At 40.5% G+C, this 25831-nt stretch overlaps 3 protein-coding genes and 2 non-coding genes across 5 annotated transcripts; all 5 read right to left on the bottom strand.

Annotated features, from left to right (window-relative positions):
- Window positions 1–1716: 1716 nt before the first annotated feature.
- Window positions 1717–4108, bottom strand: LOC106653073 (mucin-19-like). Its single transcript, XM_014372313.2, has 2 exons — window positions 3898–4108; window positions 1717–3743 (listed from the first exon to the last, which is right to left on the bottom strand). The coding sequence occupies exons 1-2, from the start codon at window positions 3964–3966 to the stop codon at window positions 1857–1859; spliced, it is 1956 nt and encodes a 651-aa protein (XP_014227799.1). The 5' UTR covers window positions 3967–4108; the 3' UTR covers window positions 1717–1856.
- Window positions 4109–4585: 477 nt separating this feature from the next.
- Window positions 4586–8551, bottom strand: LOC106652990. The gene is made up of 11 exons (XM_023460626.1): window positions 8018–8551; window positions 7805–7939; window positions 7588–7735; window positions 7370–7494; window positions 7170–7280; window positions 6894–7075; window positions 5573–6224; window positions 5375–5506; window positions 5037–5294; window positions 4859–4969; window positions 4586–4789 (listed from the first exon to the last, which is right to left on the bottom strand). The coding sequence occupies exons 1-11, from the start codon at window positions 8486–8488 to the stop codon at window positions 4586–4588; spliced, it is 2529 nt and encodes an 842-aa protein (XP_023316394.1). The 5' UTR covers window positions 8489–8551.
- Window positions 8552–8933: 382 nt separating this feature from the next.
- LOC106653179 (DNA-dependent protein kinase catalytic subunit-like) lies at window positions 8934–25178 on the bottom strand. The gene is made up of 21 exons (XM_014372504.2): window positions 23452–25178; window positions 22303–22487; window positions 22084–22219; window positions 21692–21810; window positions 21063–21613; window positions 20732–20985; window positions 18004–20648; window positions 17768–17923; window positions 15433–17693; window positions 14923–15351; window positions 14358–14837; window positions 13802–14283; window positions 13418–13728; window positions 13223–13345; window positions 12702–13153; window positions 11854–12628; window positions 11446–11763; window positions 10558–11376; window positions 10096–10477; window positions 9271–9491; window positions 8934–9201 (listed from the first exon to the last, which is right to left on the bottom strand). Exons 1-21 carry the CDS (start codon window positions 23576–23578, stop codon window positions 9124–9126), a joined length of 11304 nt encoding a protein of 3767 aa, XP_014227990.1. The 5' UTR covers window positions 23579–25178; the 3' UTR covers window positions 8934–9123.
- On the bottom strand, window positions 9605–9678 carry Trnai-aau. Its single transcript has one exon. It is a non-coding gene; the product is annotated as a tRNA-Ile (tRNA).
- Window positions 9756–9829, bottom strand: Trnai-aau. The gene has a single exon. It is a non-coding gene; the product is annotated as a tRNA-Ile (tRNA).
- Window positions 25179–25831: the final 653 nt, after the last annotated feature.

The following is a 25831-nucleotide window of genomic DNA, read 5'->3' as shown; positions in this document are numbered from 1 at the left end:
TGAAGGGCCTATGCGCAATGGGATTTTCAAGCCGAGCTCGGGTTTGTTTCGTCACTCGGGCTCCGCACTCGCGATAAGAATGAGTCAGATTAATTTATAAAAAAGTTTAAAGTTCCTGGAAGCTTTTACCGCCCCGAATCGCGCTGCGGCGGCGGCAAGCTTTAATTACGCACGCGTTCAAAAAATAAACTACAAAATTACAACAGCGGGCGCACCGTATAATGTATGTACGGGTTCTCCGTTGTGCAGTTTCCGCGATCTCGGGCGCGCGCGCAAGTGCGCTTCTCGGAAGTAAAAATATTATACTTATATATAAGTAAGTACGCCAGAGGCGCAAATTTAGCTGACGAACGAGTCGTTTTGATTGTCTTCTTCTTCGTGTATGCGAAAAGCACAATAGGTAATTACGAACACTTGCGCGCATATTTATACGCGAATCTAAAATTATATCGTGTTTTTTTTCTTTCATTCTCACGCACCTCTAGCGCGAGCACGCGCGCAATAATAAATCGATCATAATCAAGTACGTGGCCGTGTTTTTTCCCCCCATGAAAATATAGGCAAAAAACAAACTAATAACCGGGATTGTTTTGACGGTGCAGCCGCGGCTAAATACCTGTTATTCCACGGTCTTTAGATAATAATATGGATTTTCATAAACGTTTGATCATTGGAGTGCAGCAGCAGCAGCAGCAATACGGCAGCAAGTAACACGCACACAGACAAATGCCTCGAATGCGTAATAATTAAAGCTCATCGATCAAATCGTATATAATTATTAAAACATGTGCCTCGTGCGGTCATATTTTGCAGCAGTAGAGCATGTATGTATCGAAGAGAGATCCGAAGGCGTATCGCTCAATTTCGCAATATCAATATCGCACGCACACGCGGGTAACGCGCGCTAGGCTGCTGCTTCTTGTTTATTGCTCGTCTTACAAGAGCGAAAAACGACGCCATGTGAAATTATTAATGTGCAATTATTATCAATCGTCTAAGCTATCCGCATGTGTGTGTGTGTGTGTGTGTGTGTTTGATAGGCGGGAAAAACCGAGCTCGATCTTGGCTTTATAGTGTGCCAGAACATATGTGCGCCACTAATGTGTCAAAGGTCATCGGCGCTCGCGCGCGCACACATGTGTAATACGTGCACACAAGCATATGAACGTAATGTGTCACTCGTCAATGTTACATACATGTTTTATATAGTAATATTAGCGCCGCGTCTCGAATACGAGCGATAATCGTTTTCCAGAATTCCGAATCATGCTGTATACGTCGTCGGCGTACGTATACATTTGCCCCGCAGGACGACGATCCACGGCGCATTTGATAAATTATTTTATCGGCCGTACCGATCTCCAAGGCGCGGACAAAAAATTCCCTGAATATGTTTTTGATTGGTTGCGAATCGAGCGGGCAATGATTATAACGATATTCTCTCCTTTTTTAGCGCTCCGAAGGCCTCTTTCGGGAAAATATTTTTCTTCTCTCATCGCCTTAGCAGCAGCGCGAGTAATTAGATGGAATTTGCGCGCGCGATCGTGCGAATTTCAGCCGCGCGTTTTATTTCGGTCAGAGAGTTTACACGCGAGAAGCGAAGATGATTGTAGTTTTTTTTGTCTTTGCGCAGGCTTTCAAAGTCTGCGTAAACACGCGATTTTTTTACGAGACGGCAGATACGGAGCGGCGGCAGTAGCAAGAACAACAAATGAATTACAAGGCGAAAGATTTTTATAACGTACAAGTTAAACCATTTATTTACATAACATGAAACAATTTGTACTTAACTATATAGTAAAGCTATTTATTTTCAAGTCTTATCTTAATGCAAAAGCTCAGAGTTCATTCGATATTTAACACGCACAATTTTTGCCGGAACTATCCTTGTAAGGACTCGCGTACTTTCCAGGCCCGGAACTGTGGCCGCCATTGTTGTTATTATTCTGATGTTCCGAGGCGTAAGCGCCTGCGTCCGCGTAACTGCCGCCCGAGGCAGCTTGTTGATAATTTTCGCTCGGCCTCGTAGGTTTTTTCCCTGGCCTCGGAGAGCCGCCAGACGTGCCGGGTCTGCTACTGGAATGGCTTGGGGCTCCTCCTCCCGTTGCGCCGGGATAACTGCTCATCGGTCCTATCGAGCCGGCCGAGTTGCTTACCGGTCCGATGGAGCCGGCCGAGAAGCTCGATGGGCCTACGGATCCGCCGAAGTCGCTGCTGGGTCCTAGTGAACCAGCGGTGAAGCTCGTGGGACCAAGTGATCCGGCCGAGGCACTGGACGCTCCCAACGATCCAGCAGAATTACTCGATGGACCCATTGCGCCTGGATAATTGCTCGTTGGACCCATGTCTCCGCCATAATTACTCGTGGGACCCATGGATCCACCGTAATTTGCCGTTGGACCTACGTTAGGACCGTAATTGGCGGTAGGGCCCACGTTGCCTCCATAATTAGCTGTAGGGCCAACGAGGGCTGGATAGTCAACGGTGGGTCCAACGACCGCTGGGTAGTCAACAGTGGGCCCGACTGACCCAGCTGAATTACTCGTAGGACCCATAGAACCAGCACTATTACTTGTTGGTCCTGCGGAGCCTCCATAATTACTCGTTGGTCCCATGGAGCCGCCGTAATTAGCGGAGGGTCCGGCCAGTCCCGCGGAATTACTCGTTGGTCCCATAGAGCCACCGTAGTTAGCAGTAGGTCCAGCTAGCCCAGCAGAATTACTTGTTGGTCCAACAGAGCCACCATAATTTGCAGTAGGTCCTGCCAATCCAGCCGAGTTACTTGTCGGTCCCATTGATCCACCGTAATTAGCAGTTGGTCCCATGGAACCCCCATAATTAGCCGTAGGTCCCATGGAACCACCATAATTAGCCGTAGGTCCAACTAATCCAGCAGAATTCATAGTGGGGCCTACATTAGGACCATAGTTCGCAGTAGGCCCAACTAAACCAGCTGAATTACTAGTTGGTCCCACTGATCCACCATAATTAGCGGTTGGTCCAGCTAGTCCAGCAGAATTACTTGTAGGTCCTACAGAGCCGCCATAATTTGCAGTGGGTCCTGCTAATCCAGCCGAGTTACTAGTTGGACCCATTGATCCTGCATGATTAGCAGTTGGTCCCATGGAACCGCCATAATTGGCAGTTGGTCCAACTAATCCAGCAGAATTACTTGTTGGCCCCACAGATCCACCATAATTTGCAGTAGGTCCAACTAAACCAGCAGAATTACTCGTAGGGCCTACATTAGGACCATAATTGGCAGTTGGTCCAGCTAACCCAGCAGAATTCATCGTAGGGCCTATATTGGGACCATAGTTCGCAGTAGGTCCAACCAGACCAGCTGAATTATGAGTCGGACCCTGAGATCCGCCGTAATTAGCCGTAGGTCCAGCTAAACCAGCTGAATTATGGGTCGGACCCTGAGATCCACCATAATTGGCCGTCGGTCCGGCCAATCCTGCCGAATTACTCGTTGGTCCTGCAGAACCGGCATGATTACTAGTCGGGCCTCGCGAGCCACCGTGATTGCTCGTAGGGCCAGTGGAGCCTGGACGCTTGTTGACCGGTTTATCGTCCGGTCCACAGAAACTGGCGCACGGGCCCTTGTCCCTGAGCGGATAGTCACAAACACTTATCGCTGGATTGAACTCCGTACCCGGGCCACAGTCGAACACGAAGCAGCCACTCTCGTCGCACATCTGATACTTTGTACAGTCGCCTTCTACCGGAAGTACTTGTCCCTGAAATCAAAATTAAAGTTTTTCTTTAGAGTTGAAGGTGCGTAAGCCTTACATTATTTATTATTTCACATGGGTATGAGTCTCTTTTTAAATATTTATTCCACTAATTTATTAATTTTTTTATCACTAAATTCTACCGCGTTTGTGTACTTACATTGACTAGATTCGAAATAAGTATAACACTTAGACCGACACATGTTAAATAAATATTACGTTCCCACATTTTGACTTAATTTTAAAAATAAAAATCGGCAGTAAAACAAAAAAGTCTAAGACTTCATGAGGCTCCTCGGTCTTGCGCGAACCAAAAGACCGTCCGCGACTCAATGAGTTAAAAACGTTTACGAGCGCTCGTTTTTAAACCGATTTTCCCTCTAGTTTTAAATTGAATGAAAAAAAAATCAGAATCTCCTTGCCTTGTCTCTCGATCGGGAAATTCATCATCGCATCAGCACTGCAGGCGTATCTTCGAACGTGCTGCACGCTCGCGCGCGCGCATAATCATCGTAGTTTTCCCAATAAAATTATCGAGTTTCCCCAAGGTGACGATCGATAATAAAAGACATCGCGGTCTTGTGCGTTTGAATATTGCTACTTATTAAGGCGCGGAAATCAAAAAAATAAAAAAAAGAATAAAAAAAAGAGAGAAGAGCCTCGCTGTTGTTTTACTTATAAGAATAGAATATGTACAGTCGAGCTTCGTGCGCTGATGATGATGTTATGATGAGATATGAATGAGAATCTTAGAAAAACAGATCGTTCCGAAGATTACGTAACGTAAACATGACACATGCTCATTTTTCATAAATAATTATTTAGTTGTTGCTGTTAATCAAACCTCTTTATCTGGAGATTTTGCTCAAAGCTTTGCTTTCAGTCTTGAATCCAAATCTAGCCTTCAGATTATTGAAAAAGAATTTGTAAGGAGTTCTGATTCCAGGTATGGCCGCTGGTATCCAAAAACCTTGTCTAGCCATTTTTGTGTTTAACACAAAGGCTTGAACAAGGCCATAAAAGCTGCTGGACAACCAGTACAAGTTAACTGCCTGAAATATTAAGATAATAATAAAACCATTGAATGTTTATTGGAACATGTTTAAAATATTTTAACATACAGCTGGTAAATGAGCAGCAACTGGTATGAGGCCTAATGACAAAAGTCTGCCACAGATACTTGTATACTTGAATAAATCCAAATTACTATTCATTCTAAATAGTTGATGTACCTAGAATATTAGATGTATATTAAAAAAATATTGTTCAGTATGAAAAAATATTTTTAAACTCATCTACCTCAATAGTCAATAAGTTTGTGATACCAATTGCTATGGGTAATATCATGTAGGGATCAGCTGCAGTTATATCAGATAGCCAATAAAAACTATCTGAAGCAATATCAACATAAAGTGGATTGTTTTCAGATGGAGTACACAGACTATAAATAGTATACGATGATACGATCCACGTTGCAGATTGTACAGCAGGAAGTATAGTTGCTTTCCATTGGGCACAGTTTTCCCTGATAAGAAGGGCTCTGAATTCTCCTTTTGACTGAACATAAATATTTTTCAAATATGATTATTAAAAATTTTTAATGCTGCTGGTTTAGAAATATTAATACGACAATTTACTTTTTCAACAAACTTTTCATCAAATAGTTCTTGCGTCCACCCATAATGATAAGTTTCATCTTGTTTTTTCCACTTTTCTTGAGCTCTTCTCAATTTTTCACAACAAACTTCATATTTATTAACTAATCGTTGCTAAAAAACATAAAAATTATTAAAAATATATATAAATTTTTAGGTGCAAAAAAATTTGATTATTACCTGAGTAATAGCAAAAGGTAGTAGTATTGATGTTCTATTGAGAACTGCAAAAATGGCAAATGTACCACCCCAAGAATAATGAGTTCCGGCAGAAAGAGTTAAAAGCCATTCTGTTAAAATTTCAACTGTAGTATTGGAAGTAAAAAGAGATTCCCACCATTCTTCAAAAGTTCCAAATTTTATTACAAGATCATCTGGGCTAGGAGTTGTCATTTCCTTATATACTTCTGCATACTTGGGATCATCAACATTACTAGGATCCTCAAAATCTAAAATCCTGCCAAAAGGATTTGGCGCTGGGCTGGGCTTAGCGACAACCGTATCAACCACACTTGATGCTGGTACAGAAGGTGCAGCTGCCAAATTTTCCATAGTTTTTGAAACAGTCGTTTGATCAGTTGATACATTTCTGTGCAATGATATCGAATTAGGCACTCTTGCTAATAGGTTTGTCAATGATTTTTTTACAAGCATTGGATGAACGATACATCTTTCATTTTTTTGATAACAAGTTGAGTGAAAAGCTTGGTAACTGCCGGCAGTTTTGTTGACATGTTGTTGTACTGTCGCCAATAAACAATTGACTTTATGCTTGTTTGTTTTTTTTACCACTTTGGCAACGAGGCCCGAGTGCATCATTCTATCGAAGTACAAAAAATTATATCAAAACTATAAAAAATGATCTAGCATTGCACTATGAAACGGCATGTGACAGTGTTTACATGCGTAAGTAATTTCAAAGCTTTACGGAAGAGGTTAATAGCAGAAGTAAAATTTTAATCTTTTCAAATTTCATCTCGGCCTTTTAGTGTCACGTGGTTATCTGTAAGTTTAAATCTAGTTCAAAACGAATGTATCGCATAAATTAAATTTCAATATGTATATTTGAATTGAATCAAAACTGATTAAAAAATTAAGGATATTTATTGACAATTTATATAATTTTATTTACATAATGAAGGTTACAACATTGCTGATCCTAAATCTACAATTTCTGAAAATTTGAAGAATCGGATGTAGCATTACATGCGTGAAGCTGTCAATTCGTTGAAAATACCTATAATGAAAAGGTACCCGATTATAGTAATCTAATTCAACTATTAATTTATTCAAATTCATCGAGTTTTCTTTATAATTATAATTAAAATCAATCAGATACAGTCGGATTTTCTACGTAATAATTACATATCGATCCGCGATCAATGACGTAAACTGCGATATATTCACGATTATAGAACCGTGACGTCTCGCACTCTTCCGAGATGTAATTCGAATGCATAATGAAAAATTTAATTCACACCTGATCTTACGTATAGCTCAGTTTGATTTTTTCGACAGTGCGGGCAATTTCGATTGTAAATTTTTATAGAAGTGTTGATACGGCTGATCGAGCTCGTCTTCCGTTATCGGTATTCGAAAGAAGCGTCGAACATTGTAAGAATTCGTCAAAAAGGCTTGCATCAATCCGTACAAACTGCTCGACAGCCAGTAGATGTTTGTTGCCTGTTGGTTTTTAAAGAGTGATTAAATGTGATTGATAGTGATTGCAAGTCATTTTTATGACCGCGCGCGATTATCTTTGTTTACGATGTCTTACCGCTGGCATAAACATCGCAATCGGCACCAGGATTACGCTCAAACCGCGAAAAATATTAATTCTTATTTTGTCGCCTCTTGATAGCTCGCGAGTATTGAACAAATTTTGAACCTGAAATAATTCATTTATTTAATTTTTTTCAAGCGTACTGATACAACTCGACCGGAGTGTGTGTGCCAAATGATGTGAAATTTATCTACCTCCATGATGGATAAGTTTACTAATGTTAATGCAATAGGCAAAATAACATATGGGTCTGGTACTGCTAAGTTATTCACCCATCCGAAACCTCCAACCATCAATTCCAAATAAGTGAGTTGAGCACCTATAAGAATAAAATTTGAAAGATTCAATTAAAACCAAAGATTTAAAATTTATTTTAAAGAATTTGAGATGAAATAAACAAAAAATAACTTACTGAAATCAGCTTTTGGTATCATATAACATAAATTTCTTGTAGCCATTGAAAAAGAAAACCATAGTGGTATTTGTATTAAAATAAGAATGTAATTTTTATATGGATGACAGTTATCTCGAATTATTAATTTTTTTAATTCTTGTCTTACCTGCATGGAAAAAAATAGTTTTATAGCACAAAAGTAGTCCCTTTATTATATAAAATAATTTGTACATACTCTTGTGTTGTAATTTCTTCTTACATCAGCTTCTGTATATCCTTGTCTAACATAAGTATTAGCTTCTTTCTTTAACTTTTTTACAATATCATCCATTTCTGAATGAACATTTTGCAACTTTGCTGTTGTTTGCATCTGAGAATTGATAAATATTTTGATTTTCGTTAGAAGTTCTAATTTAACTATTGGAATAAAATTATAATGTCAGCTAACTTGAATTAATGTAAAAGGTAAGGTAATTATTGTCCTTGCAGCAAAAGCAGTTAAAGCTATTGATGCCCACCATGGTAATCCTGTAGTTTCATGCACTTTCAGTAATGAATTCTGAGCTAGTTCAACTATTTTCCATTCCGACATACTTGAAGCCCAATTTGGCAATTCTGATTGTGGAATTTTAACTGCTTCATTAGCCATTGATGATGTACCCTCATGATTTTGATTGATTGATACATCATTTGATAAATTCCTTTGGAAATTTGTTCCAAGAGGAGTCAACGTTTGAAAAAGAAGTTTTTTTTCAAAAGATTTTGTTAATAAAAAGCTAGTAGAATATTGTTCTCTATTAGAATGTACACCATTTATCACTAAAGAGCTTGTTTTATTTACATTTTTTAAAACAACTGAAGAACTACTAAAATTACGGCCAAATGTTCGAATCAAAACTCTACTCATTTCATTCATCATGTACCTAATGATAAACAATTAAAGTAGAAAGTGAGAAATACCAAGGAACAGGTTAGAGGTGCAGACGACAAAAGCATGTACTGTATTTAGAGCGGTTTCTGACATATGTAAGATTACCTACGGTTCATCTATTCATCTTAAGATTTTATCTACGTTTTAATCTGACCCCGATCCGAATAAAAATTTTGAAAAATAATGACTATATTATATCAAGTATTTTCCTTTTTTGTCAATATGTTAAATTTCAATTATTTTAACTTGTGAGAAATAGATACCAAATCAATTTTCATTTTTGTCCATTATGAAAATTAACAAAAAAATTTTTATTGAATTTTTCATATTCCAACAAATTTTCCTTTAGTGTTACTCTAAGTGATTTACCTTATAGGATATAAAATTTGCAAAAAAAATGTTAAAGTATCAAGTAATTAAATGACAAATACTATTTTAATAAAAATATAAAAATATATTTAAAATACTGTACATGTATACATACAATTGACTTTTTTGATAAATTTGATGAGAAATGCTACTATACTTTGACTGAGAAATGTAGCATTCATCACTTTCATAAAATAAATTCCAAAAAGAATTTTTTGTTGTAAAAATAATTTTTATACAATTAATTTCATGTGTTACACCATCGGGTACCAGCCAACCCACATTCGTCCAAGTATATTCAAATCACTTGATTGGTCCAGTAAACTTTGAACCTACACATAAATAATGAATTTAGTAATGACAATTTCAGCTAAATTTATAAACCATTTCAGACTACTAACCTGATCCTCTGGACTAAGATAATCGTTTGTCCCATTAGATCTTACATTTAAGGAGGGAGTTTCAGTTCCACATATAATATTTTTATAAAATTCTATAAGATTTGTATCTTCGTTTGGATTCTGAACGCTTATTACTTCTTCTACAATTATATTTCCAGGTTTAGCACCGTTTAGTTTCTTAAACAAGATTGCACATTTCTTCTTTGGTGACCATTTCAAATCTGTAAATAATAAATTTTCATTTTAATAAGTTAAGAAAAAATGTATTAAGGAAAATTATTTATGTAAAATTAATTTGAAAACAATAATTTTACTTTTTAAAGAAAAAAAAAATTGGCTCCAGAGGGGATCGAACCCACGGCCTTCGCGTTATTAGCACGACGCTCTAACCAGCTGAGCTATGGAGCCGCGTTGAAAGCACGATGGTTTCATGTCCGTAAAGTACATTTGAATATAAAGAAATCATTTTCAAAAAGAAAAATAATTGGCTCCAGAGGGGATCGAACCCACGGCCTTCGCGTTATTAGCACGACGCTCTAACCAGCTGAGCTATGGAGCCGCCGATGGTGAGCCAATGGTTTTATTTATTTTTAAGTAAAATATGAATTATCTTATCAGCGACGGAACACAAAAAAGATTGGGAATAAATTTATTAAACTTATCACGATCTTACCAGACCAGATTTTGTTTAAACTTTGATTCAAAGCTGACCAATGAACCTTTGAGTAATTTAGAAAAAAATTCGATTCCCACCATGTCACTCAGGAAAAGATTATCAAGGGATCATGGTTTTTGAAGTTTTTTTTTCAAAATTATATTTCTTACATTTTATCACACCATCCGCAGCCCAGTAATTGTTGAGTTTTTCGTTCCAGTTGAGTCCCTCGTGCATAATTACATTGGTACTCGCTAAAAATATGTCTTGTTCTTTTAGCAATGCCTTCAACGAGTCTATCATGTTAAATTTGAAACTGTCTTTATCTCTGTATGGGCGCATCAAGCAATAAATCTGCGGTGTCAAACGGAAGGCTAATAATTCAGGTATTGGTGTTTCGAATCCTTGGCCAAATACCAACGAATGCTCGATGCTCGTGCACACACCGGTTTTTTCATTCAACAACAGATTGTTAATATTACGTTCAGCAATACCTAGTAGCCAATGAGCTAGGCACGTAACCGCGTAACTTTGAATAAAGTTGTGCCGTATCTATAATTCAAAGATAATAATTATTCTCTGATGAAAAAGATATATTTTTGTCGTACAATTAGTATTTTTCGGGGGTTTACCTTAAAAAAATGTTCCGATGAATTTGATATCTCTATGTAGGTTTGTCTTAAAGCAAACGGATCTAATTTTCGGCAAATTACTTTCATTTTTTCTGTAACTTCCGACTTATTATATCTCATTATCGCTTGCCTGTAATGCCAACTTGCTTTTCGTGTTTCATTTCTGGGACCACCGGCAGCTTCAATCCATTGTTGATACATGTTGACCATGATATTGATTACTTCATCACTGGTGCTAAATTTCACGTATTCCGATAGACTTCTAGAGCCGCTAACTTCGGACACTAGTCCTACGGATTTAGACAGGGGAATAATATTCTCAGTTTGTAATCGAAGTCTTTTGCTTCGACAGATTTTGTCATCTTTTAAGATATCATTGATGGATCGGAATATTCGTTGAATACGCTGTGGAACTCTTATATCGGGTTCGTACTTAACTCGGAATCTGTAAGTCATTCCATTGGTACCCAAGAGTTTGAGAGTGACTATGCTGGTTTCATGTCGACATACTTTATTCGTTATAACTAAAGCACCTCTGATGCCGGCAACTTTAATTCGGTATTGACTATCTACTGGCTTAACGTATGGTTCATATTGTCCAGGAATTTCTACGCCAATTAATTCAAAAGTTTCTTTAGTCGTTGGTATAGTTGGATGACCTAAAGTAGCCGTATGCAAATTGCTGCAAATGCGGTTGACTAGTTCCGTAGCAGCAGCCCTATTTCGTATGTACTTGAGTTTCTCCAAATCACATCGAAATTCGTTGAACATTTTTCTGTATGACGCCGGAAAGTTATCAGCTTCGGAACTCGTAAACATCTGTAATTAAATAATGGTAATGAAATCGAGATGTAGTTTTTTCATTATAAGTAATTGTGCATTAAATACCTCGTCGAATAAGTTACTAAACTCCTGCACTAATCTTTCATCAGTTTGTGATAAATTCAAAATTTCTTTCAAATGACGAATTAAATATTTTTCTGGCTCGCAAAGGCTCTCAATAAGTCTCAAAAACGTTTTTAGTTCAACATCGAGTATTTTCAAACAGATCTCATTGATCGCAAGATTTTCACATACTTCCGGATTTACTTTGATCAACGCACGCAGTTCGTAGGCCATAGCACTAGGATACTCTGTAGCCAATCGTAGGAAAATTGGTAAAATCATCCCTTGTAACGAGGTTTTTAAGAGCGTCACTATTTGTTCCTTGAAATTAAACAAAATCATAATTACAAAAATAATTATAAAAATATACATAAAAATTTGTTGATGTATTTTTAGAAAAAAACAATATACCTTCCAGGATAGGAACACCCAACAAGGTATGCTTTGACTTTCTTTCATAAAGACTTCCTTCAGAGAATCTTGATTCCTTTTGTAAAACGACTCCAACAATAAACACGGAAAGACTTTCACAGCTCGTTGACTACCGAGCTCCATTCCTTTTAGCACTAATTTAACAAATTTGATTTGAATCTCTAAATCTGGCTCAGTCTTACTCTTGAATAATTTATAACAATACTCGATATATTTTTCATATCCAGAAATCAAATCTTCGTTACTACCTTCGATGCACAAATTTCTCAACATATCTTCTCTACTTCTCAGTAAAGCATCTCTTACCGAGGCAGCATCTTCGACATCCAAAGCAACTTTGGTAAATTCATTTCCCACCATAAAATCAACATAAGCCTCTTCTTCCAAGGCGAGAGAATGCAGTTTCGACATAACATCATAGGAATGATGCTTAGCTTTTAATTTTATCATAGGACTGATATTATTGTCGCATAAAATTTCATTAGCCAATCGCCAAGACTCAGCGTAATAAATAAATTTGTTTTTAGGTACTGTTTCACCACGAGCAGATACAGCTTTCAGCAGAGAAACAGCCAAATTCAAATTGTGATGAATATCTAGAAGTCCCGGATTATCGTCGATATCAAGGTGAGACAGTGCTTTTTCGATTTGAAAGTTGTGCTTCCGACCAATGTATTTATTTGAATTTTGTACGCTGTTGAAACTTATTTGAACACGTTGATATAACATTGATGTCACTATATCGGCCAAAACACTGTGAAAAAAGTTTAGTCAAAAATCGATCGTTTAAAATAAAGATAAAATAAGTCAAAATGTATTTCACTCACTCAGAATATTCCAATTGATCTTTTACTTTTTCAATCATGAATGTGGCGTAAGCAACTCTTCTATTGACACGTGACACCCACCAAGTTAATTTTTCATGATACCTCGGCAAATTTTGATTCCAAAATTTAATCAACTCTTTGGACGATTCTCTTACATCGTCCTCCCTTACCGCTCTTAAATATGCATCGGTATCTTTTATGTTTCTGATTTTGTCCAAAATCATCTCTGATCCAGAATGAACCCATGAACCTCTTGCGTCATTCAATGCCGTACGTAGATAATGCCGTACAGCGTTATTCGAGTTACAAATTTCAAATGCAGCTATTTCTTCTCCAAATGATTTTAAAAGAGTACTTGAGTGAGATGACATCCACTTATCGATAAGACCGATGAAAGATTTATCAGGCTCATGACCAATTCCAATGTTTTCCAAAATTATTTGGAGTTGACTCTGCGATTAAGAAACATAAATTACAACAAACATTTTATTTTTAACAATGAATAAAACATAATATTTTACTTTGATCATCCAAGGTAAAAGCTCGTCGCGCCTACGACTGGCCCAGACCGTATCATAATTGTTATTCAAAGTCGATTTTACTTTATCATTGATTTCTCTCCACGATGAAAGTTCATTGAGGCACTGCAGTATAAAGAATATTTTTTTAGTTTACTTTCATAATTTATGGGTATTTGAAAGCGGGGAAAATCTTACTTTGAATAAGCCTTCTCGACAATAGTCTGCAGCTGGTTCTCTTTCGCGCGACAACGCTGCTTCGTACGCTACCTTTGCTTCCATCCAATTTTGTCGTGACTCTGCTATGCAACCATTCAACCAATTTTCAGTATCAACCATCACATTTGACCAATTACGCGCCAAGTTTAAAGGCATGTCGTTATCCCCAATCGATCGATATAAGCTGCACATGTGATAGCGGTCGTACACCTGATTGTTTTCATTAATTTTTGGTCTGCTATACGGCTGATCTTTTGTTCCCAAAACTGTACGTTCTAACAACATTATTGCTGAAAAAAAACGAATATTTTGATTAATTTTAAAAATAAATCATAAAAAAGATGTGAATGAGAGAAAGTATACCTAATCGTTCTGTTCCCGTGGCAATTGCAGTTCTGGTTAAATCAGCCACAGTGAATCTGATATCAGGTACCTCATAAATTATTTTCATCACGGTCGGAGCAAAGTCATTTTTTACTGAGAGAGCTTTAGTGCACATTTCTTCGACTAACTCAATCAATCCAGCGTCATCGCATTTTATCGTAGCAACAAGCAGTGTAATCATGAAGTCAGATGCAAATTGCCGATCTTTAAGCACAATATCTTCTAAGCAAGCGACAACAGCGGACTGCGTAATTTCAACGTCCGGATAGCCCATCAATCTGTAACGTCTGTTCACTTTGACCGTTTCACGTTGTGCCTGCGATTCAGCAAAAAGTTTCTGATAATATTCCTCTTTGCTGTGCGATGCAGCGTATTTTTCTCCATTATTAATTGAATAACGTTTTGACAACTTATTCTCTGATGGTTCTGGAATTATTTTGACTAAGGTGCCCGCATTTGGCCTGTAATGTCAAAAATACGTTATTAGAATTAACCTGTCAACTTATTACTCTCTTGTTATGTATAAAAATCATACCTAGTCAGTCTTTCGTATAGATCAACGTTAATGACAGCTGCTCCGTCCTGTTCAAAGGTTCTTAGATCGAGCTTTCCTTTTCTCACTTTGCTACCTTGCAGGGCTATGGCTCGTGACGCTATGGCCGTCAGCGAGGAGCCAAATAGCGGCGGTCGTCTTTTGCGCGCCGTCGCGATCACGAGCTCATACTCTTCCAAGAAGGCCGACTGGGCCAACAGAGTAAACAAGACTTTCTGATTGCCGGTCGAGCGGGACGTAAGATCTAGCATGAGAAGGCAGACAAATTGAGCGAAACTACTCGACACGTCTACCGAATAGAGACATATAAGTTGACGTATGCGGTTAGTCAGCGAGGTCGAGAGGAATGCTCGTTCTCGCCAAAACGCCATAACTTCCTCCTGTATCTCATCGCTAGGATCACTGACTCCGTTAATTAAAACCCTCTTGCAAGTGGATACCAGGTCTAAGGTAGCTCTGTCACTGAAAAATAATCGAAAGAAAAGTATTTGTGAAACTCTCGTGTGTCAACGCCTATACACATGCATCCGTTTGAAAAACATCTTACCAGTTCGGCACCTGTGAATTGCTCAAAAACTTTTCGTAAATATTCATGAATATGACATAAGCTCCATTCTTGTGCTCCAGCAGGGCAGTTTTATTGGTGTACATCTCGATGATGGCAGCGTATTCCAATAACTGCTGGGCACTCAAGACGTTGATCAATTTTTCCACAATTCTGAAACCGCTGTCGATGCATGCCAAAACTTTGTCTCTTAGTAAGTTTTTGACGTTCGACATAGCGAGAAGACCCAAGATTTCGTCTGCATTCATGGAGCCAATGGCCTCGCCAACAACTTCCAGGCACTCACGCTTGCGCTCGTCGACGCTGCACAGCATCGGATTGAGGAATTGATGCATCGCCGGTTGTTTGGCCAGTGCGGGATAGGCCAAATAAACGACGTACAAGTACCGAGCGCACATATTAGGATCGTGTCTGTAATGAAGAAAAACAAATTCACTTTAGTAATTGAATAATAATAAACATAATATTTTAGTTTACATCGATTCTACTGACCTTTGAATTTTTTCAAACAAATCGATCAAGTCATTCCTGATCAAAGCAGTTCTCTGTTGGTCACCTATCAACTTCAGTATCCAGCCAAGAATCTCAAAGGTATAAGGCGCAATGGGTTCTTGCCAGCGAAACATGGATTTTCTCACCATGGCATGCATCTCCTTGATTGCCATCATTCGCTGGTCTATATTGTGTCTAAAAAGAAGTAATACAACTCGAATGGCCAGGTCGGGTTCCGTATCAATGACAGTGAGCAAGTTTTTCGGTAATTTTAAATCGGAGCTCCAGGCGTTAATCAAACCCTCAATTGTAGCTACATTCAATGAGAAGATGTCTGGATTGGGATCCTTGAGCTTCTCAATGAGGCACTCGACCAATTCTTGTGCCATGTCCTTTTCCGCCTCCAAGCGCAGCTCGTACTCCATGTCAGACAAAATGGTCAGTACGTCGCGTACAAGATAATTCAACGGGTTGGTCTTCAAAAACATAAGCAGAGCGAAGACTATCGACTCGAACATGTTGCGAATAAACGGAACGAATGCCTTTTTCACATTGCTAATTACTCGCAGCAGCAAAAGTGTAACGTTGTCGCGTCCGGTGTGGAAGCCCTCGCGCAGGTGTATCATCCAAACCGGTAGGTCGCTCTCGTTCAGGCTCTCACCTGTAGGCGGAAGTCTGCCCAGAAACATGTTAAAGTAGTGCATGATGGCGGCGCTGATCGAAGCCGTGCACTCGTGATTGTTCAGCTCGTCATCCTCGAGCTCGATGGACTTACGGCGCTCCTCGTCCTCCTGCACGGCATAGTAGCCCTGCGTCGACGGGTCGATGCGTCGATAGAAGGCCGCGAAGGCCGTCTCCACGGCCGCGGGACGAGTGTCGACTTTTTCGAAGATGTTGACGTACTTCTTCACGCATTTCGTGGGCTCTTTGCGCATGTCGTAGACCTTGTCATGGTCGACAATCTTCTCCCAGATTATTTGCTCCTTGGCACGGCTCTCATTGAACATAACGTCGTAATAAGGCTTTCCATAGTTCTGGTAGTTGGAAAAAGCGATGCTACAGTTTAGTGCGGCACAGTGGACCTGCCTCACGAGTTCCTTCTCCTCGGGGTACTGCGGACTGAAGCTACGTATATCGATGCACCTTTTGAGGACGAACTCGTGAAGTACTTGTCCGTAATCGAAGCCGTATCTCCCTGAGCATCCAAACTGAATTCTACCGTACAAAAGACCGAACAGTTTAAAACCGCCGATTCTACTGACGATTGTGTGTTTTCTGTCAAGTCTCTCTGTGTCACTCATGGATTCGCTCAGTAAACCTGCGATCTCCTGGCCAAAGTTGCGAAAAAAGTTCGCGGTCTTCATAGACATGCAGGTCTCTAGCGCAGGTAATAGAAAGTAATCCAGCACCTCGACTCGCTCCTCGGGTCGCAAATTGCGATCTTTGAAGGCTTTGAACATGACCTCTAGAGTTGTGTACGCGCTTTCGGAAAAACAAGTGTAGAATGGACTCAGTCGCTCGCCTATCGTCTTTTTGTTCAAAAGCAATGAACAAGCACCTAGAACATATCTGATTGTTCCTTCCAAAACGATTATGGAACGCGTCATAAAGAATTTTCTGAATAGTATCTGTAGACATTTCAGTGCCTTGTTTCTCTCCAGTGGATCAGTTTCCAGTCTCTCTCTCCAAGCCTCTGGATTTGGGCCTTTCAAGTTGCTGAATACCAAATTTATGTCTCCGTTCGGCACATCCGATGAATCGATAAGGCAGGAGAAAAAGTTATCTATTATTATCATAGTTCTTTCGAGATCTCTTGTCTCTCGAAAACGATCAATGACCCAGAAGTAGAAGGGACTAGGCGCAGCACCCGTAAACAGCACGTCGGATGGCTTGGACTTCAACTCGATCGCCATGCGATTGATGTCGAATAATCGCTGCTTACGGCTATCGGAATAATTGGCCAACGCAAACAAATTGTCGCAGTTGTTAATTATAGCGTTAGCAAGATTCTCTCCCAATTCGTTTGTCGAATAGTACCGAGCGAAGCACAGGAGATCGGCGATCAAATTCAGTACAACGTCCGGCGTGTCCTCGCGCAGCTTCAAAATGATTCTGATCGATTCGTTGGGATTGCGAAGCATACACTGAAAGATCGGACCACGAAACGCTTTGAGGAATCGTTCTGGATGACTAGTGGAAGAGCCGTTTGCTATGGGTTCCGCCTCAAATACCAGAGTGAAAATCGTCTCGATAAGTTCTGCCTATAATGATGAAATGTTTCGTTAACAAAGTGGTACGAAGAATCAAAAGATTCAGTAAATTTTGCAAACTGTACCTGAAATTTCAGAAGGAATAGTCTCAAGACGTCTCTCATGTACTCTATCATGTAACTTTCATCAACTTCGTTCTCGACGTCGTTAGTTAAAAATATTTTGGAAGTTTCGTAAAACACAGTGATTCTATGCATCAAATACGGTATGGTGAATTCGTTCTGTAAAAATATTATAGTGTTTTAATTGCAGAAAATCAGATAAAAATGAATGTTAAAGAGAAAAAAAATCGTCAGCTTACCCCGTTACCGAAATCGAGAAGATCGCAAGTTCTCAATATGATCATACCCCGAACAAAATCTTTGAGCAGGAGTATCTCCTCCTTGGATTTGCTCAATTCCGTCCCGACCATTTTGCAGTGGTCTTCGATCATGGCGAAGGTTATGCACTCGTCTTGATTATCGAGGAAGCGATGGTCGAACAGCTTCGTCATAAAAGGCTCGGGCAAAGCCTTCATCATGATATTGAACAGGGATTCCAAGAGAGGAGGATCGCACGTGTGTATGGTCTTGGCCGAAAGGCCCAATCTTCTCGGGCTCAGGGCGAAGCGATAAATCAATGTGAAGTAGTTGTCGGTCCAGAGGTAGTCCAGGACCTTGTGGTCGTCGGTACGATTAACTAAGAGTATGGAAGAGAACTTGAAAAATTTGATGATCGCTTCATTAATCAAATCGCACAGCTTCTCGACGTCCTTCGGATCCGTGTACGACATTCTGGCTGTCTCTGGTATGTTCTTCTCGACGATGGTCGCCGTGAACTTGTTGAAGAACTGGAAAAACTTGTAGCCACCGCATTGCTCGTCCTTCACCTCGAGCAGATCCTCGGGCGTCATGAGTTTCTTACTGAAAACCCAGACGTAAAAGTCCAAGGCTCGCAAAAAGGCTTTGACTTTGAGGATCGTCAATTTATCGTCGTCCTCGGTGAGGTGCTTCAGGGCGATATCGTTGAGGCCGTCGACGCCGTAGCTGGTCAAAAATTCCTTGCAGCTTTTGAAGCCGGGAAGGCAGGGACTCAGCGACTCGACCAGATCGTTGCAGCGCATGCGGCAGTGCACGCTGAGCGAGCCGCACTTGCCCAGCAGCCAGATGACGGCGCTCCTGAGATTCTCCGTCTGGAAGCCCGGTGGCTTGACGCGCGGCTTGCATTTGGCGTTCAACGGATTGGCGGTGACCTTCACCACGCCCTCGATGTTGTTGATCACGCTTCTAATCCGTATGTCGCCGCACTGCTCGAGGCAAGACACGAACGCCCAGAGAAATTGCAGCCAATAAATGTTGATCACGCTTATGCTGCCGCTGAACGAGGCGTACAGATAATTGAAGGCCGTCGCTGCGGCTATGCGTTTGTTTTTGGACGGATAAGTAGCGTACTCGATGATACGCTTGATGAAAATCGTGAAATTAGCATGCTTAGACGTGTCGGCGTCGTTCGACTGCTTGATCGTCCACTGGACGAACTCCTTAAGGCAGATACCGCAGTAGTCCCGCAGATTCGGATTGTACTCATCGGCCAGGCCCTCGAAGAGCACGTCCAAGAACTCGAGGGGCGCCCGGTGAGTCTCGATCATGAGCCTCATGCTGAGATAGTGGGTCAGCTGCAGGACGAGCGGATGAAAGAGATTGCGCACCGCGTCGTCCGGATCGCTGGCCAGCTTGATGAGCTCGGTGAGGAGGTCCTTGCGCAGGCACTGGTCGAACAGCCGCTTGCCCAGAATGATGGTCAGCATCGTGTGGAACATCTCGCAGGCCGAGAACTTGATGCGTCGCTCGCTGTGACGAGTCAGCTCGAGTATGCGAGGGATGAAGCGATCATATCCGAACTCCAAGTGCACGTCCGGGAACAGCAACTCGAACCTCAGCTGCTCTTTCTTCGCCCAATGTACTTGTACGCGCGAGTCGCGCTCGTGAAGGAAGTCCGACATCGTCTGCTGATCGATGGTGCAGAAAAACAGCAGTATTCGATTCTGGAATGCCTCCAGCGTGACGTCGTTGCAGTGCACGACGCTGTTGCGCCACTTTTTCTTATCGGCTAAGCACTCCAGTTGTTGATTGGCGTTCAATTCGAACCAGTGTTTGTTGTTGTATAAAAATGGCTCCAAAAGGCCTATTGCACTGTTGCGATATTTTTCCAATACTGGATCGTTTATCGAGCTGCACCAATACTCTAATGCTTCCAGGGCAGAGAACGCCAATGGCAGATCGTACAAGCCCATGTTAAAAGCCATAGTGAACAATGGCAGAGATGGTTCTAAAATTTTAGGAACAAAACACAATGGTGTATTGAAAATAAGATAGATACAAGCGCTCCGAAAATCATCGAAGTTTTCATTACTAAATTTCAACACATCCGCTAAGTACTCTGGTATGAGACAACAAGTGTGTTCATCGAAGTACGTGAGGCAGTCTATATTGGCGTCATTGATTCGTTGAAATATGACTTTGATTAGCTTATAAAAACCAGATACCAAATAATTTTTGTATGAACACTTGATGTAATATAATAATAATTTCTTCGCTTGACTCATGAGAACATTAATATTAATGCTGGAGTATATATCACAACAGAGATCAACAATATTAGTAAAATAACGGAGATCTGCTTCATTTTCAGCTTTAAAGATCATGCAAGAGTCTGGATAACTTCTATTAGGCGCAGGTTGAAAACCAAGATTCAAATTCTCCGCAAATGATAGTATTACCATGGTCAGATCACGGAAGATATGCTGACCAAATTCTTCTCGACAATTATCTACATTAAGCATTGCTTGCCATAGTTTAAGAAAATCTTTATAAGAATAACAATCAACAGGTCGTTTTCTAGTTTCCTTAAGTAATTCGACATCGACCCACAGAGGATGCCCACAAGTATATAATATTGCTTCATATACTAAAATAAAAAATTGATAAATTAATAAATGATGTTACAGTTATATTTATATCAAGCAGTAAATAAGATGAACAGATACTTACATACAAAATGGAAGTAGCGCTGTTGGAGATTGCTTTCCAATTGCTTTATTCTTATAAAAGTGAGTTTTAAAAATTCTATTGCACTGTCTTGACCTCTTTTGCTTAGTTCTGGGAATATCTTAAAAATGAGTATACTAAGGTCTACGATCATACTTAAATGATGCAATGTTACAGTTGGCATGTGGTGCAAAATTTCCGCGATTGAGTACAAATATTGAGGTACTGTTTCAATATCCTCATTTTCACAATCTTTTCTGTAATTTAAATCATATAAATTAGTTATCGATATATTTTTTTAGATATGTTTTTTTAGTAAAGAGAAAATTCTTACATTATTTGAAATTTTGAAGCTTGATATGCCAGAGTACTGAACAATTGTAACAATTCTTCTTGAGAGTATTTAGCTAGAGCAATAGCAAATTGACCCGAACCATAAATAATTACTAATAATTTTCTTGTAGATAATTGTCTGTTATAAATATTTGTCATAAAATAATTTTTAAAATATAAGAATATCTCTTCACTAGTCTCTTCAACAAGATGTAATGGTACTATTTCATAAAGAGCTTTCAGTGCATCTACAATGATACTATTATCACTCTTGTCTAATAAAACATTAAGTAAATCGTGCCATTTACTATTATCTCTGTAAACAAACGATGAAAAATGCTGCATGTGAGTGCTCATTATTTTAAGAGCTCTGAAAGTGAGTTCCTCTGGATTTTCGTCCTCACATATTGTTAAAAAATAGTTATATAATTTTTGAAAATAATCCGATTCAGGATTTTCTCGGAAAGGTAAAAAATTCATCAGCATATCTAAAATACATTCTAAATTGATTTCTATTCGTTCTATGAGTCGATGATTCACAGCTTGATTGAACTAAAACACGACAACGAAATATTTTTTCAAAAATTCTACAATAATATAAATTATAACTTGAAAGTAACAAATCTGTACCTGATGCTCCAAATCATTGATCAAGTATAAAAATATTTCGTCAGCTATCGATGATATATGATTGGTTTCTGGACAATATCTCGCTATTGCACCAAGGACAATATATAATACATCGACTCCTAAAATGAAAATATTTTTATTAATAACTGTTTTCATAAAGTTGAGAGTAATGGTATATTACTGCCCTAGGCCGCGAAAAACAGAAAAGTCCCAGAGTACATGTAATTAGCCGATAAATACGTACTCTGGGGCTTTCTTTTTTCGCGGCTTAGACCTGTATGCTACTTTTCATACTCAGTGGCACGAAAATCGCTCTTCCCACTTTGCACAGTGGCAGGGAAGTAGTCACTTTCGGGCCTCTGGGATGAATAATAAAAATCAATTATACTTACTATTTTCAAATAAAACAATTTCATATAATTTCATTTCTTTATGTCTAAATAATTTTATTAACTTTTTTAACGATTCACTAGCTACTCTTTTAACAGCAAATGATTCAGAACTTATTATACATTGAAAACAAACATCCTGTAAAAATAATAAATAAACATTATAGTATTTGTATTAAGTTGTCGAAGTTGAATTATTCATTGTATTAAACTAGATTTTACCCTTGTTTCCATCACAAACGGTTCATAATCTTCCCTATAAAGCTCCATAACAGTTTTTATGACATTAAATAATTCTTTCACTGCATCATCAAGTGACACCCTTTGTGGTTCTTCCTGAGCTGTTACACTTCTTGCGAATTGAAAGAGTCCATCTTTTTTTTGAAATAGTACTTCCAATGCATCTTCTGTAAAACAATAATCGATCGTTTAGAATCAAATCGTTTACGATAATTCAAATTTTGCAATTAAATTTTAATAATCGAAATGAATAAATAGATAAATGAACTTCGATAATCAAAGCGGTATACATTCGATCGAAAATGAACTTTAGCACGCATCCCTGCCGATGTCGAAAAGAGACAGTAGCGAGAATCGGTGGCCTCTCGGCACGCGAATCTGCCCTATAACGAGTCAGTACGTATACCGGCGATACGTACAAACGCGAGTCACAGGTAAGCACATACAGCGGCAGAAACATATATTTAATAAACGCGCTCTGGCTGCTCGCTCGCGCGCGAGAGGTCCATTGTGTGTTATATACGTATGTATATAAAGAGGAGAGCATCAAAGCCGATGTACATCGGCAAAAGGACGATTGAAAAAAAAGCTCCCCTTCGCGCTCCGTACAGGTATGTATCGTACTACTGCGTGTGCAATCCGCGCGCGTCCTGCCAGCAGCAGCAAAGCGAAAGCTGGGACTCTCGTAGCTCCTTTTTCTTTCTCTTTCTCTTTCCACACATATTGCGAAAAGGAGACGAGGATTCAGGCATTGGCTTTATAAGAGAAGCAGCGTATTATACGCGCGCGAAGAAACGAGAAAGGAAGCACATACATATATATATCGTATATACGTATGTACAACACACAGTTATATCTATACGTATACATGTGTAGGAGAGAGAGAAAGAGAGTAGCAGCGAGCGAGAAAAAGAAAAAAAAACAACAAACCCGTGTGCGCGACTGTATCAGCAGCCAGCTATACATTTATCAACTCGTAATATCGAACCCTCGCCGAACTGCAAAAAAGGGGGTAAAACATCGAGACCCGAACATCACCGTCGTGAATTAAAATATGCTCGCGTTGGACACGAACGAGCGGGGGGGTTCGTTTAAGAAAAAAATACATGATATATATGCGCTGTAACTCACCGTACTGGCCGGGCTGTACGCGAGCGAAGCAATCGGGCGCGTCGCGCAGGCATCTGACGATAGACCCAGCATCCTGGCGCGACCTGGCATCGACGAAGCTGTTGCGCCAGTCGACCACGAGTTCCATGCTACAAGTCTCGCGCGACGCCGACGCGACGACGGCACCACGACGACGTTATTTTCAATTGTTCAGAAACGCCGAGTGAATTCCTTGTGCCGACGACGACGTAGACGAACTCTCGATGGCTTCGATGACGATGATGAGTATGTTGATCGTCGACGCGTTTATTATTTAACGAGCAACACAAGAGTACAAAACAACGATGTCCTGACAGCGGTATCGAAGTAACAGCAGTCCTCTCTCTCGCTGTCTCTATATACGTGTGTTTGTGTGCTGCGCTACTTGTTCCAGTCGATGATGACGATGACGATGATGCGCGCACTATATATATACTAACTGCACTGTACTGTTAGTGTATACACAATATAGCACACGATGCAGCAGCTCTATATAACGCCGATACACCTACGTATGTATAATGCACACACATGTATCTCGCGCGCGGGTGCAAGCGAGAGAGAAAGAGAAGGAGAGAGCAGCAGCGGAGCAGCAGCAGAGAGCGGTGTATCGGTGATGTGTATGCGTTCGTTGGTGTGCGTGCGTGTGTGTGAACGTCCGTGTGCACGCGTACAATCGCAACGAGAGCGACTGCGAAACGCCGTGTGTGTATACAAACACGCTTACTTAATGGAAAGACACTTCACGATGTATAAGCTTAATTACGGGAGCATCTTCGCGCTTGAATGATCATCGACGCCGCGACGTAAAACGATGTTGATGATGTATCGGCGGCGAGTCGATGACGGCACAGACACTGGACGACAACAGCAACAACAACATCGGAGATCGTTGTCACTGTACGACGAGCAACTCCGTGTACAATAAGGACATTGGCACACACGCGCGGATCGATTGTTACATGAGACAAACGCGAGGAGTATCAAAAATTCGGAGTTGCACACGAGAGAAGAGAAAGACTCACCGACAGAGAGACGCACATTTCCACACACCGAATACGTTAATAAACTACAAACAGGCAGTCCGAGCACGAGAAATATGTCGTTGCTCCTGTTGTTTCCTTCTATTTACAAAATGCACGCGGGCCGAGAGTATATACATAGATTCCGCGCGGCGAGTGTGTATGTACACAAAAAGTCCCGCAGCAGCAGAGCCGATAGTATAAGAGACAGCCAGACAGACACAAATCTGCGCGCGTGTGTGTGTTTATACTCGCACTTGGCACAATGTCTCTAGTTATAATAGTATAGTAGCAGCAGACACACGCCATACACCACGCTGCAAGCGATCTCAGAGGAGGGCTTCGAGACTTCTTCTTGGTCGTCGTCGTCTTCTCCGGTCTCTCGTCGCTCACCGCGGCGGCAGAGCAGAGCTTCGCAATTACTCTTTGGCGCGATCGCCGCGAACACACATACATACATACATACCACACACATACATGCACTTGTGCGTGTGCAACGTTTGTGTGCGTTGACTCCGTTTCGCGCACACGACGATACGCTATACAGTAGGCATATTATAATATACGCGGCAATGCTCCCCCACTACGTCGCTATCGAAGCCGCGCGCAGAAATTCGCGAGAGCAGAGCGCAGAGCAGCGAACGCGCGGCGACTTTTACAAACTGCCCATACGTTTACCCAGCAGCGCGAAGATGCCTGTGGCTGTTTGTGTGTATGCAGTGTGTATGTATAGGAGAGAGATTCGCACACATTGCAATTTCCCATAATACACGTATCAGAACGAGAGAGAGAGAGAGAAACTATTGTTATTATCATGGGTTGCCGCCGCTGCTGCTGCTGCTGCTGCTGCTGCTGCCGTTGTGCACAATTTATTTATCGATAGAGGTCGCGAGTCGACGGTGCGAGCCGAGACCCCCTCTTGCTTCGTCGGCAGCGCGAATTTACAATTGCGAAAAATCAGCGCGCGCGGCGGCACATTCCTGGCTGGCTAGTGCTGCTGATGCGTCATGCGCGGCTGCACTTGTTGGGTGATGCGCGCGCACCTCCTCTCTTGTATATCGTGCGGTATGTGCGTTTCTGTTGCAAAAACTCGTACACCCGCGGACATAGATACTTGGACCTCGAAATATTGAGTTCGATTTGTCGCTTTCTTCACGTTGTTCAAACAACAGCGCGTGACTACAGTTTCACTACCTGCATTGCACAGTGAAGGAAGCGACTAATCGAACTCAATATTTCGAGGTCCAAGTATCTATGTCCGCGGGTGTACACGTATACTGACTGAGATTGCGACGCGTCAGCTATTCGAGTCTCGCGAATAATTTGTCCGTATACCGGCG

This window comes from Trichogramma pretiosum, unplaced genomic scaffold (assembly GCF_000599845.2).
Source record: "Trichogramma pretiosum strain Unisexual culture from Peru unplaced genomic scaffold, Tpre_2.0 scaffold30, whole genome shotgun sequence".
Taxonomy (NCBI): domain Eukaryota; kingdom Metazoa; phylum Arthropoda; class Insecta; order Hymenoptera; family Trichogrammatidae; genus Trichogramma; species Trichogramma pretiosum.
This window is presented reverse-complemented; position numbering and strand designations above follow the sequence as displayed.